The following is a 15,619-nucleotide window of genomic DNA, read 5'->3' as shown; positions in this document are numbered from 1 at the left end:
GTAAAGGGAGAACACTTCCCTGGAATGATTGTTTATCTTTTCGTTTGCAGGTTTCCAAACAGATCCCCTGCGTTCATGCGGAATATGTATTTCTTTTCCATCTTTACTTGCCATCTGATCTTGTTACTAATGAGGTATAAGGCTGGAGTGGGGGAAGCTTTATTAGAAGGGTGCAAACTGGTCAGCGGAGATGTGATTGGTTATTCTGTGGCTGGAGATATAACATTAGGGGGGCTCTTTTCAGTTCACACAGATGTGTATCACCATGTCATTAATTTTAGGGAAAAGCCTCAACCTCTTCAGTGCAACAGGTAGGCTTTCATTTTATCATTTTGTACTTGAATACATTTATTGCATCAATAGAACAAATAATTGTCATACAATTGATATATATGCATTTCCTATGTAGACTAGCCAGTGTCCCTGATATTCTTCTTTAGCAGATATACAGTATGTTCTTCTCTTGGCTTTTCTTCCTTCTACCCTATTCATATAACTTTGCTTTCCTCTGTATATTAAAGAATGGGATCTAATATAACTGAGATAACTTTATCTTTAATTATTGTTTGTTATCTTTGTATAGCAATGTATTATGTGTCTTGTGTTGATATACTGCGACATAACTGCAAGTGATGGTGAAACCTTCATCGAGTTTAGGCTCCTTGAATTCTCTTTTAAGCTTTGACACATTTTTCCTTTTGATTAGATTCCATCTCAGATATTATCGCTTCTTCCTTGCGATGGTGTACACTATAATAGAAATTAATGCATCTGATGATCTTCTTCCCAATGTAACACTGGGCTTCAAACTCTATGATTCTTGTTACAATGAGGTTCGATCATTAATGGGAGCTGAATGGATTTTGTCAGGGAAGGAAAACGTGGTTCCCAATTTTAACTGCAACAATGACGTTATGCCGTTGGCTATTCTTGGTGATTTGCCCACTAAGGCTTCAATACCTTTAGCCAGGATCATGGGATTGACCAGATATCCACAGGTACAATATATATATAACATAATCAGAAATGACAAAGATACTCTTTTCAATGTTGCTGTACAGTTAGGTGATCAAATAAGAAACAGTGGGGGGTCATTTATCAACATTGGGCAAATTTGCCCATGGGCAGTTACCCATGGCAACTAATCAAATTTTTTCATTTAATGTTCTATCTGCAGCTGCCTGAAAAAAGCCAAACACTGATTGGTTGCTATGGTTTACTGCCCACAGACAAATTTGCCCAGTGTTGATAAATGAGCCCCAGCGAGTGCATCCTACCAGAACCTTTATCCTTCCAGAAACCTTTAGTATTCAAGTCTCAGGTATAACACAGTGCTATGCAAGGCTGTCTTTACAAAATATAAGACCATAGGCAAGTCTGTAAAGTTGGGCCTACAAAAAATATAGAAAGAAACAAACTTTTTGTACAGTTCTTTAGCCATGCCATGAAGCATGTGAATTTATATTAAAGGGACACGGTTGTAGTATGCCTCAGCCTTGCACCAAAAAGAACAGTAGTTGTATGGTTCTCCAGGCTGCAGATATTATATAATTATTGACCCACTAAAGGCAAATATGCTGTGAACCAACAATTTCCATCTCTGTCACGTCTTGTATATTTCACCCCCAAACTATGACTTGCTTAAATACACTCTTTATGGGCAGGCCCAGAATGTAGATTGTGTCAAATGCCAGAGGAGCTACTATAAGATATAGACAGTCTATTAAGTGGGCTGGCTGTTTGGGCCTCTGTGTACTTGAACTGTCTGGTCCTATTTTGAATCCCAGTCCAGCAGAGCCTAGGCAACCTGGCCGGTCGCAGCGGCAGCTGGCCGCACGCATGCGCAAAATGGTGATCACCCCCAAGTGTTTGTATTTACTTACCTGAAACCCCGGGCCAGTGCTCCTATCAGCAGAAAACTGGACCGGCCCAGGGCTATACCAGTGAGCATCACGGAGCGATCCTCTTCTGTCTTCCTCTTTCCTTTGCGTGGCTGCGCATGCGCAGTAGAAAAGCCAAACTTTAACTAAAAAGTTGGCTATTTCATTCAACTGTGCATGCGCTTGCCCCAGGAAATATGAGGAAAGAAGATGATGGAAGAGGATCAATCCGTGGTGCTCACTGGTATAACCCGGGCTGGTGCAGTTTTCTGCTGATAGGAGCACCTGCCCGGGGTTTCAGGTAAGTCAATACAATCACTTGAGGTGCCTAACATTTGGCACCCCCAAGTGGAAGAAGACTTTCCTTCTCCTTTAACACTAGAGATGCCAGTAATGACTGCAGAAAATACATAATTAGCTTTATCCTCAGGCATGCCAATAATCACTGTAGATTTAAAAAAGGAGCAAAATTTGGGATTCCTTCTATACAATGCCTAGTGTTTGTACTTGCTATAGTAATATATACAGTACCAATATCAACCTTTCTGCAGTCAATTTCAGTAGTCATATTAAAGTGCAAATTAAAACACAATATATATATACACATGACCATACCAAATAAATAGCCATGGAATTAATAAATGTCACCTATTGGTGGACCTCTTCCATTTGCCCCTCAAATATTAAGTCATCATGCCAGTAATCACTGCAGAAAATGAATAGTCAGCTTTAACGGCAAAAATGCCAATTGGGTACTGTGTGTTTAAACTCTTTGTTTAGACTCTTTGTGAAATGACATTCCTGTATTTTGGAGCTTTGTTGATAATGGGCTTCCCCATTAAATCATACATCATACACCATTCGTTGATGCTGCATCTGAATAATTGAACAGCTAAATGTTGTGACTTTAAGAAAAGACTTTGCAATAGACAGAAACATTGAATGCGACTTTTACTTATTATTTTTTGTTTTGCCAATAACATCACTTTCTTCCATCCTATCTCTTGGTCTTACAATATATTTATTTCTTTGTGATCTATGTTCTGTTATTGTATAATCTGTTAATTACTATACCACTCTAAATTCCTGTTCTATTACGTTTTTATCAAATTAAATTATAGTACAGTCTGACTAGTAATATATTTCTGTGGTATAAAGAACAAGCATCCTTATAACTAATGTCAACTAATATCATTACAGGTTAGCTATGGTTCAGTTCACCCTTCACTGAGTGATAAAACACAGTTCCCGTCCTTCCTCAGAACCATCCATAATGCTAACTATGAGGTTTTTGCACTTGCTCAGTTGCTGAAGTACTTTAACTGGACCTGGGTGGGTATCATATACTCAGACAATGACTTGGGAAGATCAGGGGCTCAGCTGGTAACTCGAGAGATTGAGAAGAATGGTGGATGTGTTGCATTTCATGAGATACTTCCTTTAGTCAACTTCATGGAATCTATTTACCGTATGATTGATGTCATCCAGAATTCCAGAGCAAAAGTAATCATTGCATATTGCACTATAGAAAGCTTTATTCCATTAATTGAGGAGGCATCACTTCATAATATCACTGACAAGGTATGGCTGGGCACGACCAGTTGGACCATATCATCTGACTTCCCTAGAAAAGAATTCCTAACCACCTTAAATGGAAGTCTTGGAATAGCAGTTCAAAATGGGAAAATTCCTGGATTTAAGGAGTTTCTTTATAGCCTTCACCCATCCATTTCTTTAGATGATCTTCTAATAAAGACATTTTGGGAGAATGCATTTCAGTGTGTTTGGCCAGTTAATAATACCTATAATAATTCATCTCCAGCACTGCTTAGAGAAGATATTGTTTGGTGCACAGGAAAGGAGAGAGTGGACAGTATTGATCCTGAAGTATTTGATGTGGACAAGTTTAGATTTACACACAAAGTGCATAATGCAGTCCTCACAGTAGCACATGCTTTGCACCAGATGAAAAACTGTGCTCCAGGGAAAGGGCCATTCAAGAATGGATCATGTGCTGATATTTATAATCATCAACATTGGCAGGTACAGTATATCTAGCCAATGTCCTCCACTGAGATGGGATGAATGTCCTCCACTGACCTTGTACAATATATATGGCCATAGAGTTGGTCCTTCGGGACTTCTCATATGCAGATAATATACTGTAGTTCTGTAATGAGAGAGGTTTTTGTATATATACAATGGTTGTTCTGGTTAATAGTTTAATAAAGTTTTTTACAAAACAGCCTTATAGTAAGGAACTGTTGAACTTTAGAAATACTACATATATCATAGTTGTGTACAAAAACAGCCATGTATAAAGGTACTGTTGAACTCAATTATGTAATGTGCTGACTTCTGCTGGTTCTCAATATGTAAATGTCTTCTGGAAGATCTCATAGAAGCTTCCTTTATTATAGCCGGGGCAGAATATGTACTCAAACACTTAGAGCTGATAAGATCTCTGCTTCAGGTGTGCTCAGTGTCAGACTGGCCCACCAGGATACCAGGAAAACTCCCGGTGGGCCCAGGTGTCAGTTGGCCCTCATGCTGCTAAACATTTAGCCTATTTCATGGCAATTCCCTATTTCTAATAAATTTCCCTATTTCTAACAAAGAGAACAAATAGATGGAATAATAGATTATAGTATGTAAAGAAATGAGACTAGGAGAATAGAAGTTGAATGAGGAGAGGAAAAATAATAGTTCTGAGAGCTGGCCCCTGGCCTAATGTTTTTGGGTGGGCCCCTGGTGTCTCAGTCTGACACTGGGTGTGCTTGTTGGAAACCTGTCTGGTTCCTGATGAGCGTATGGGAAGCAAGATCTGTTGTTGACCAAGTGGTTTAATAAGGATATGAGCTTATTTTTTATTAGATCATATAAAAACAGGGGTCCCCATTCTGTTGGCTGAGATCTCTTCTGTGGAGCATACACGTGTGCCTCCCAAAAGCCCTTGTGCACTGTTTGGGGCTTCTCTGCCGATTGAATTGGGATCTCCTAGTCACTTGGTACAGATGATGATGCCTCTTTGACTCAAATGGTGATATAGTCATAATTCTTTTACTTAATTATTCGTAATAAAGTTTTGTTTAGCATACTACATGTGGTGTGTAAATTATTTCCGAGAGACTCTTTTTTTCCAAAGGAAGTACTTTACATTAGCTCCTATGTAGCTGCTCTAAAGATTTAAAGTGCTTTTCGTGAGTGCAATCACTCAAGGGCCATAAACAGCCAGCAATTCTAGCCTTAAGTACACAAGTAAAATGTAATTGCATTAAAGATGAGATCTGACAATACTAAATAATGACAATGATGTTCAGATCAAAAATCAAGGCTTCTTGAATCAGTGGTTGATGGGACCTGTTCAACATTCAGCCCATCACAAACTTAAATTTATTTTCCAAACCTGGGTTTGCATGCAGAAATTGAGGCTACATCATAAAATTAAAGTATTGAGTGAAAATTTAACTAATTGGGGATTTTCAGGAATCCGTACCTCTAAATGAAACATCCAGAAAATGAATGACTCGCTACAAACTCTACACCCCCCAGCATCCCAGTGACTCTCAACTGTTGTCTCTAAATGCTCACATTCATTTCAGAAACGATAATAATAATAATATGTTGAGTTCAGAAGAGGTTATCACATACTGACATAAATTCTATCCAAAACCCAATTTATTTTGATTTACAATGAAAACCCACATGAACAAACAATAATGGAGGCTTGTAATATTTCTCTTTCTATTTCCCTTTTAGCTACTTTATTACATAAAACATGTTAAGTTTAATAACACTGCAGGAGATGAAATATATTTTGATGCAAATGGGGATGTTCCTCTCTATCTGGACATCTTGAATTGGCAGATGTTCCCTAATGGAAGCAATCAGTATGTTGACATTGGTGACTTTGATGCACGTGCTCCAAAAGGCCAAGAGCTCAAGATACTGGACAACAAGATTTTATGGAATGTTGGGCGTGATAAAGTAAGCTCTATTGCACATTTTAAATTATTTGAAATAATTTTTGCACAAAAATATCATAATGTATGTCACATACATGAAAGATCTTAATTTTTGTCCCAAAAATAAATACTAAAAATGAGCGGTAAGCTATTGTCCCATGTAGCTTTTTCCTTGGTGTATTTCAAACCCCCACTCATGCCTCCAGTCATCGAGAGGAACAGAAAATACCTTTCAACACACTGCCCCAGAAACGTAAAAATTAAACATAAACATTCCCATTCATGGAGTAGTGAGTATTGGGTGTTTCTCCATTGGCTGAAATTCAAAGCTATAAGTCGTTTTAGCCTTATTTTTAATAAAATAATGATGCTAAATCTGACCTTCCTTCTTCAGTCTTTGAGCATGAATATAAGAGATAAAACGGAAGAAAGGGAAGTAAATTACAAAGGAAATATGATTATTAGAATCTTCACCTGAAAATGGATGGCTAAATATTGGGTTTTGTATTTATTGTAATTGAGTGTTCAATAAATGTAATTTATTTTTAACACACCATTCTTCAGATCCCTGTCTCAGTCTGCAGTGACCCTTGTCCAAGAGGCCACAGAAGAGCCACCATTCAAGGACAAAAGATCTGCTGCTTTGATTGTCTGCCATGTTCTGAAGGAGAGATCCTCAACCCAAAAGGTTTACAATATTAACATTATATTGCCATTGGGAGAGAGCCCAGCAACTATCCAGTAACGTTTAGGGATGCACCGAATCCACTATTTTGGTTTTGGCCAAACCCCCGAATCCTTCGCGAAAGATACTAGGGATGCAGGATTCGGTTCGGGATTTGGCCAGGATTCGGACTTTTTCAGCAGGATTCGGATTCGGCCGAATCCTTCTGCCCGGCCGAACCGAATCCGCATATGCAAATTAGGGGTGGAAAGGGGAAAATATTTTTTATTTCCTTGTATTGTGACAAAAAGTCATGCGATTTCGCTCCCCATCCCTAATTTACATATGCAAATTAGGATTCGGATTCGGTTCGGCCGGGCAGAAGGATTAGGCCGAATCCTGCTGAAAAAGGGCGAATCCTGGCCGAATCCCGAACCGAATCCTGGATTCAGTGCATCCCTAGTAACATGTCTCCACTTAAAAATTCAACTAAAGTTTGGTTTTTACCATTCCTATTTTGGCACAGGGGTTTTGTTCTGTTTCCCACAAACTATACCAGCAGTATTATTCAAGATTCCATTGATGTAGCAAACTAGGATGTTGAGAAACAGGACAGTCAGAGGATACTTTTGGCCTTTAGTTTCTATTTAATATAGACTGGGAATGTCCATGGGATGCTGGAGGGTGTCCATTGCCTTTGATATTCTCAAAAATGTCATCTTCTCTGGAGATAATGCACTAAAGCTAATATGCTGCATTAACATTGTCTTATGTTAATCATGTCAAATACAGTAAAAACTGTTGAAAGAATATATTAGAAAAATGTTACACTGCGATGCTAGAGAAATTATCTTTTGATACATTGCCCCTATAGAATATAAGATGCAGATATTGATAACACGTCTAGTCTGTGTTGCTCTTGATTACATATGAACACTTAGCTTTTATATGAAGGTAATTATTGTCTTTTCCCAATGTTTCTTGTTGTTCCAGATGACAGTGAATGTCTAAAATGCCCAGAAGATGAATGGCCTGATGTCGTGAAAGAAAAGTGCCTTCCAAAACCAATTCAGTTCCTTTCTTATGATGAGACGTTGGGTTCCGCTCTTGCCTGTATTTCAGTCTTGTTTTGTCTGCTTACGTTTTCTGTCTTCTGCCTGTTCATAGTTAAACGGAAGACTCCCATAGTAAAAGCAAATAACAGAGAGCTCAGTTACCTACTTCTCATCTCCCTCATGTTTGGCTTCCTGTGTTCCTTGCCATTCATTGGTAGACCCAACCTGAAGACGTGCATGATACGCCAGGTCCTGTTTGCTGTTATTTTTTCATTTTGCATTTCAGTCATCCTAGCAAAGACTGTGACTGTTATAATGATATTTAATGCCACAAATCCAGACAGTAAACTGAAAAAAATGGTGGGTCTCAGAATACCAATTTATATTGTCCCTGTGTGCACAATGGTTCAGTTAATTCTATGTATTGTTTGGTTGGCCAGGGCAGCTCCATTTGCAGAATTCAATATGGCGGCAGAAATAGGGAAAATAGTGATTGAGTGCAATGAAGGCTCTAGGGTGTTATTTTCATGTGTGCTGGGGTATATGGGTTTGTTGGCAGCTATTAGTCTATTAGTTGCCTTTTTGGCGAGGAAGCTCCCTGACACATTTAATGAGACCAAGTTCATTACATTCAGTATGTTGGTATTTGCCAGTGTTTGGCTGACATTTATACCCGCTTACCTCAGTACCAAGGGGAAACAGATGGTGGCAGTAGAAATCTTTGCTATACTATCCTCAAGTGCTGGACTTCTTGTTTGTATTTTTCTGCCAAAATGTTATATAATATTATTGCATCCAGAAATGAACACCAAACAGTACATCACTGGAAGAAATACCAGGAACCGAGGGACATGAGTACTGCTACTGTTTGCCATAGACATGGTATGGGGCAAAGAGGCTCAACGTTTTTACCCCTGGTTAAGATTTTAAATGCTTGCATGACCCAGTGCACATTGGCAAAGATTCTTATCTTGTGACTCCCACTCCTGCCAAGCGGAGACATCTGCAAGTGCCTATGTATTTTACTATTGCCATTTCACTTTATCAAAATATCAAACTCCTTGAGACGAGTACGTTTTGGGCTTTTATTAGACATGTTAAAAAATAAAGAACAAAGGAAAGAATAAAAAAATATAAAAAATGAGGGCAAAGATTTCTGTACAATTTTATATTTCCACTATATCACATTGATGTGTTTTTTTTTTGGTGTTTAAGTATGACACAGGATAGTTACAATATTTCACCATTTTCAACAATAATATTCATTTCTTTGGGATGCCAAATCCCTCCCACAACCTTTTTGTGTTCCACAGTCCCTTAAACATTTGTTTACTTATTTGTATGCAAGCAAAATAATTTTCTTTGATGACTTCTATAATATAAAAATTTAATTATTGTGTCTTTGTGTCATTTTGATACATATCTGAGATTACTTCTTGTAAAAATTATACTTTCTCTTCTATAAAGTTTCAAGTGGAGGAACTTACTCACTTGAGTCATTAAAGGAGTAGGAGTGGCCTCTTCTCACTTATAGTGGGACATTCACTAAGAATCGTAGTTCGCCACGCTTCGCCGCACTTCGCCAGGCGTATTTTCGCCAGCGCTCCGCAAATTCACTAAAATCCGAAGTTGCGCTCAGGGGTAGCGTAAGGTTACGAAGTTGCGCTAGCGTTGATTCGCCAAGCAAAGCAAAGTTACACTAGCGATGGTTAATTTGCATACGGCACCAAATTCAAATTTCAATGGAAGTATTTGTAGCAGCACGACACACGCCTGGGAAACCTTCAAAACATCAAATAAAATTTTTATTTTGCACTACACATGTGCCCACTGTATAGTTAAGTTGCCATGAGTCAGGAAATGCAGGGGGGAAGGAGGGGAGCCCCAAAAATTTTTTCGATCTTTTTCAGCCTATCACCCATAATAAACAAAACGCCAGCGTTTTTTGGGACTTTGTAAGGAAATTCTTGAGTTAATACTTGAAACGCATGATATGTGAAATGTAGCTTCTTTTACCAATAACATGTCCTTGTGATAATTGTAGCTTCTTTAACAATAACAAGTCTTTGTGATAATTTGAAACAGTGCATTTGTACACAGCTAACTGTCCCCTGAATAAATGACATGAACGTGGGGCCAGATCAGCTGCAGAAAGATTGTAACATTTTACAGTATCTATAAAAGCCAGCTACTTTCTGTATTAGCTGGTCAACCTGCAGCTTACTTCTGTATTGCTTGTCCCCTCGCAGCGAGTATAAAACTTATCACATTCCTCTGAACCCTGAATGGTCATTGGCAGATTTTTCTAACAACTTGGTCCTTCGAGTCGGAAACCAACATCTGTCTTCTCAAACGGGAAACGTGACTGTGGTCACTGCAGAGGGTTAATCATATTCTCTCTGTGGACTGAACCGAAAGACCTCCGACAGCTGTCGTAAAGAGAGGCCTGTTGCACTCGTTTGGGGGAACAGTGACGGTTTCTAAAGAACACAGCGACCAGGGTCACTGGAATCTGGTAACGTATATGTTTTCTTTTTGTTGTTGTTGTTACTAGTTGTCTACTTAGAGGTCCCATCACTAGACTGTTGATATTAAGGTGTTAAGTGGCGTAATCGCCCGCCTTGATAAAGAGACAGGGAGTGATAGTGGGTCCAGTCACCTAGACTGTTGCTACGTAAAGGTCCCGTCACTAGACTGTTGATATTAAGGTGTTAAGTGGCGTAATCGCCCGCCTTCGATAAAGAGACAGGGAGTGATAGTGGGTCCGGTCACCTAGACTGTTGATATTAAGGTGTTAAGTGGCATAATCGCCCGCCTTTGATAAAGAAACAGAGTGACAAGCGGACAAGTCCATAGTCTGTGTGAGAAGACTACAGGAATAACTAACTCCGTGTGCACGTTAAAGATAAAGAGTACTCCGGGGACCGCTGAATTTGTTGTTTGAAAGTGTGTGAAAGAGAGTGTTTGGGAGTCAAAGAGGGAATGGTCAACCCCTCAGACAGGCCATACAGGGCGATACACTGACCGGTGAACGTTTTCGGCAAACGGACTACCTTGCTCCTCAGGTTTTACTTGGCCGAGCTCCAAGCTGTGAGGCCATATCCGTGAGTACTGCTTCACCAGGCGTTTGACTCCACAAAATTGTTTGTCAATTGTTTGTCATCTATACCTACTAACCATGGGAAATAAATGCTGTAAAAGTATCAATGATCTAACTGAGGACGCTCAGTTCATGCGTGATCAGAATCCAAATAATATCAGGTTCTTAAAAGGTAGAAAGAGGATTCTAATTTTAACCCTATATTAGACAAGGAACAGTATAGATTGCTTGTTGGAGAGGTTACTGACGATAAAAAATGTACATTAAAAGTTACCTATAGGTCATGTTTTTTTTTTTTCTCTTTGCTGGGAGGTTTGTTTTTGTAAGTAATTATTAGATGAAGTTTCTAAACCTGACTGTTTTGCCAACCTGACTGTTTTGTCAGCCTGTCAGTTAGAGACTCTAATGCTAACGGCCTCCTGCTGCACAAATATCGCAGCCTCCTCATACAGGAGCATTGGGCATCAGACACGTAATGTAAAAGCATTATGCAAATACGTTATTGTGAAGTTATAAGTTTCTTTCCAATGCAATATTATGAGGAATGTAATAGGAGGGAAAATAAAGAAAGGAATGCCAAGAAAGGCAAGGTACAAGATCAACTATATGTCAGGTAATAAGATAATTAAGGGATTGTGGATTGATATTATTGTAAACTGAAGGAAGTCTTTGACACATATAGTGGTGTGCCTATACCAGATCAGGGCATGGTAAATGATAGTCCTTATGAGCTACAACTAAAAAATGCATTCCTATGAGGATGTCTTTGCAGTTTTGTGAGTCAACATATGGTAGACCACTGGGTAGCCAGTTTGCAAGCAGTCCATGAATATGCCAGACATGCTGAAAGACATCTCCAAAAAACAAAAACAAAAAAAAAACGAGGGTTAAACTATGTGTTTTAGTAGAGGAAGATGTGTATGTGGTAAAGCAGGATAGAGGACGAGATAGGCAGAGAGAAGGGGGGGTTCAGACCCCATTGAGATGACAAGCGAGAAAGGGAAATACTGTAAGTAAAAGACGTAGGAGAAATTAGGTTTTTTCATTGTGAGAAACCGGGGCATTTTCCTAGAGAATGCCGAGCAGAATTGAGCAATGGGGATGACAGGAGCCCCCTTGGGGAGGCATGACTATCTGAGAGTATACATTCCCCTATAAATAACTGAGGATAATTCTTAATATAGAAGACATAGAATGTAGTCTCTTATGTAAGTCGAAACCCCAACTCACACTTGAAGTTGGGGGAAAATCCATTACCTTCCTATGTGACACTGGGGCATGTAGATTCCTTATACACCCCCCTGATGTGCCAACTATCCAAAGAACTGAGGAATTTACTTTTCTAAGAATAGCAGGGGGACAATTAGATAAAGTATACTTGTCCCCACTATTAGCCGTAACTGACCCTGACATTCAACAGACTATTCTTAATCAGTTCATTCTCTCTTCCCATTGTCCATTCAACTTACTGGGAAGGGACATGTTGGTGAGATCAGGAAAGTGCCTTATAACCACCCGGATGGTTAATTGCCTTTGGCGACCATCCGCTTAATAGAATAGCAGCCAACCCGAATCAAATACCAATCAAACCTCTTACACAATCACAAAAGATGAGGAAGCTAGAAAGCTAGAGGGAGAGATAAAGCTGCTAGCAAAGGAGTTAAGTCAGAAAATAGTGAACAGTGAGAAACAACACCAAAAGGAAAAACACCTTAGAGACAATTTATCTTTCAGTGCTGAAAATAGCAGCTCTGATACTGAGGAACAAGCAGTTCCCAGCCCCCCAGCCAAGTTCTACCCCGCCTGTAAATACAAACTAGAGAAGAGGGGTAGAAGCGGGGGCTGCTGCTTCAACACGTCACATTACACACACAGAGTACATTCCATGGGCAGCATCAGATCTTAGAAGGATTTTTCAAGACGTTCCACATCCCCGCACCAATCCACACAAATTTGTACAGGAACTCATGTTTGTCCAACCCTAATTGGACTGATGTTAGTTGTACTCAAACATGTGTGTGGTCCAGGGGCTTACCAACATTTGTTGGTCAAAATGAATTGGGACACTAATCCTGCTGACCCAGCCCAAGTAGGGTTCCGCTTACGTTCTCTGGAAGGTACCAAAGGCACCATTTTTCCAGAAGTTTATTGGGAAACAGTTTTCAAATTTAACCATGATGCTCAAGAGTCTGTTGTCCAGTATGCAACCAGATTTAAAGAGAGGGTCAATGCCTGTGGTGGACCTGCTGTCCTAACAGATGAGGAAAACCTGATGGGAGTTGTTGCATGGTTTAGGACCTACAAGCAGTAAATCAGGCCGTTTTCCAAGATCTCATTAGGAAATGCCAAAGCTGATGCGGCTGCTAAAGCACATTCACATTCAAGCTTTAACTGCATCACCAGACACAAACTTTTTAGATCAAGGGTTACTCAAAGACATGCAAAATAATGTCAGTGAAGCAGAATGCCACAAATGGGTTTCTAAAGGGGCCCAACTTAAACAGGGCATATATTATTGCCCCAAAAGGAAAACCAATACTTCCTACTACACTCTTTCACTATGTTGCCATTTTGAGTCATGGGCAAAGCCATGTCTCAACAGGAGGAATGGTAAATAACATACTCATTTTAGATTTTAGATCTGCATGGATTTTATCAAACTCAATAGATGGGAGAACAAGAAATGTTGCCTTGTAATTATAAATGCCTTTTTCAGATCATCGAGGAAGAGGCAGACCAAAGTTTGGCGGAACATGTGCAGAATATTAAATAAACAAGAGCTTACTCCAAATTCTCTTCCAGATACCGGAGAGCCCATCCCAATAGAACTTGTGAAGCCTGGAGGCTACATGTGGGTAAAGGTAATAAAAATGAAGAATTGGTCGACTCCATTGTGGGAAGGGCCTTATCAGGTGAAATCGCAGAAAGAGTGTCCTGGGTACACTCCAGTCATTGTAAACTAGTAAAAGAACTAGGGCAAGTAGCTAGGGAACCCAAATAGTCCTTTGGATACAGTCTGACTACAAAGGGGGTTCTCTCCACTAGGGAGGGGGTCGTCTCAACGTCAGTGAAGAACCATGGGACTATTTGGGAGCAGCAGCAGAAGTAGGGAAAGAGTAGAACAATATGATACCTGGACACCATTCTCAAGGTGGGGTTGTGCAGGCATGTTAGAACTAATAATGTTTTTCATCTTATTCCCTTGGCTTTTCTTCCCCTTATAACATAATGCCACCAACCACAATAATACACCCAAGAAATAGGACTCCCCAGAGTGTAGGTACAACAGGCAGACAGGATTGGGGACTACCTCCCAAGGATTATTCATATCCACCGTGGAGCAAACCTCTAGACATTACCATTATCGAAAGAACCACTACCACAGTTGAATTTGATGCCAGTGAATTCAGAGTGATTCCTTAGAGACTGCTAGGTCCTTTGCCTGGGAAAATAAGTATATGTGCATCATTGTACCCCCCAACCCCCGGACTAAAGCCCTGCCCAGATTGGTCCACAGTCTGGTGGAGTACAGATCCACAAGGGTGGGAGATAGCACCATGGGTAGGAGACTTAAAGAAATTCATGCAGCAGCAGATTTCCATAATAAAGAAAGCCCCATCTGCTTACTGCACGATCAAGTCATGTAACCCACTGCTCCAAACCATTAAAAATCCACATCCCAGAGACCAAAAACTTTTTGGTCTCGGGATTACCATCACAGGAACAGACCCCATGGGATTAATTAATGTAACCATAGATAGGGCAAAGGCCATAAAGAGAGATTCCACAACCCCATTCCTCAAAGAAAAGATCTCTATCTCTGGTTTTCTGAGCCCAGGCTCTGAAGGGAGGGTGACTTACTTACTTACCCAATCTCACCCTTGAAAAAGCTTTTGGAATAGAGACAGGTGTCCCCGAGGGGAACAAATGGTTAAAATATGTCCCAAACATGTCCCCCCGCTCAGGGAAAGATAACTGATTCGCTTGCGCAAAAGCACGGCCAGCCATTGGTACGGTGCCATTCCCGCTAAACCCTGATAATGACTTAGAAGGGTTGTAGTGTGTGCTTAAGTTATATACTCAAAAGCAACCCGCAAACGGTACCACCCTGTCCTTTCTCTGCCCTGCTAGATTTGCCACCTTCCATTACAGTATATGCAGGTAACCATACCTGTTTCCATAGTCAAGGGCGTGGTCAGAAATTACTGGCAATGCCAGCCTCCTTTTGTGCCCGAAATAAAGTTCTGACACAGAATGACACCACATTTAAAAACAATGGTTCCAGGACCACCGTAGTGTGTGGGCAGATATATGGTGGTTATGTGGAGACACAAAATTGCGCCCCTTACTTCCAAGTCTCTGGAGTGGGAGCTGCTGTTTAGTACAACTGATATTGCCTTTCTATGCTTTTCCCATAACCTCTATTCCGCAGGTACCAAGATTGGAAATGATTCACCGCTCCAAATGAGAAGTCCGACTTAAAGGGTCTTTCGACAATCATGTATACATTGATGATATAGAAGTACCCTGAGGAGTCCCAGATGAATATAAGGCCAGAAATCAAATCACCGCTGGTTTTGAATCCTTCCTCGCCTGGTGGGCAACTATAAACAAGAACGTCGATTGGATCAACTGCAACCAACAGAGATTTGTCAACTTTACCCGTGATGGATTTAAAGGTATAGCAAGTCAACTAGAAGCCACCTCCTTGGTTGCCTGGCAAAATCATATAGCCTTGGACATGCTTCTTGCCGAGAGAGGTGGCATGTGCAAAATCTTCGGTGACATGTGTTGCACCTTCATCCCAAATAACAAGGCTCCTGATGGGAGTATCACTAAGGCCTTGGAAGGACTGACTATGTTATCTAATGAACTGGCGGAAAACTCTGGGATATCCAACAATTTCACCGACTTTCTTAAGACTTGGTTCAGGAAATGGAGCGGACTTGAATCCA

The 15,619-nt window shown here is 40.2% G+C and overlaps 1 protein-coding gene across 1 annotated transcript; it reads left to right on the top strand.

Annotated features, from left to right (window-relative positions):
• The first annotated feature begins 740 nt into the window (after nucleotides 1-740).
• Nucleotides 741-8,419, top strand: LOC108699074 (extracellular calcium-sensing receptor). Its single transcript, XM_018230936.2, has 5 exons — nucleotides 741-998; nucleotides 3,081-3,923; nucleotides 5,640-5,867; nucleotides 6,410-6,533; nucleotides 7,503-8,419. Exons 1-5 carry the CDS (start codon nucleotides 741-743, stop codon nucleotides 8,417-8,419), a joined length of 2,370 nt encoding a protein of 789 aa, XP_018086425.2.
• Nucleotides 8,420-15,619: the final 7,200 nt, after the last annotated feature.

This window comes from Xenopus laevis, chromosome 8L (assembly GCF_017654675.1).
Source record: "Xenopus laevis strain J_2021 chromosome 8L, Xenopus_laevis_v10.1, whole genome shotgun sequence".
In the NCBI taxonomy this organism is placed as follows: domain Eukaryota; kingdom Metazoa; phylum Chordata; class Amphibia; order Anura; family Pipidae; genus Xenopus; species Xenopus laevis.
Note: the sequence above shows the minus strand (reverse complement) of the source record. Positions and strands in the feature narration are given on the sequence as shown.

Excerpts from the sequence above, each read along its gene's own strand:
- LOC108699074 (XM_018230936.2), top strand. The coding sequence starts at position 741 with ATGGTGTACACTATAATAGAAATTAATGCATCTGATGATCTTCTTCCC. Across the intron at positions 3,924-5,639 it reads ATAATCATCAACATTGGCAG|CTACTTTATTACATAAAACA; the intron begins GTACAGTATATC and ends TTTCCCTTTTAG. Across the intron at positions 6,534-7,502 it reads AGAGATCCTCAACCCAAAAG|ATGACAGTGAATGTCTAAAA; the intron begins GTTTACAATATT and ends TTGTTGTTCCAG.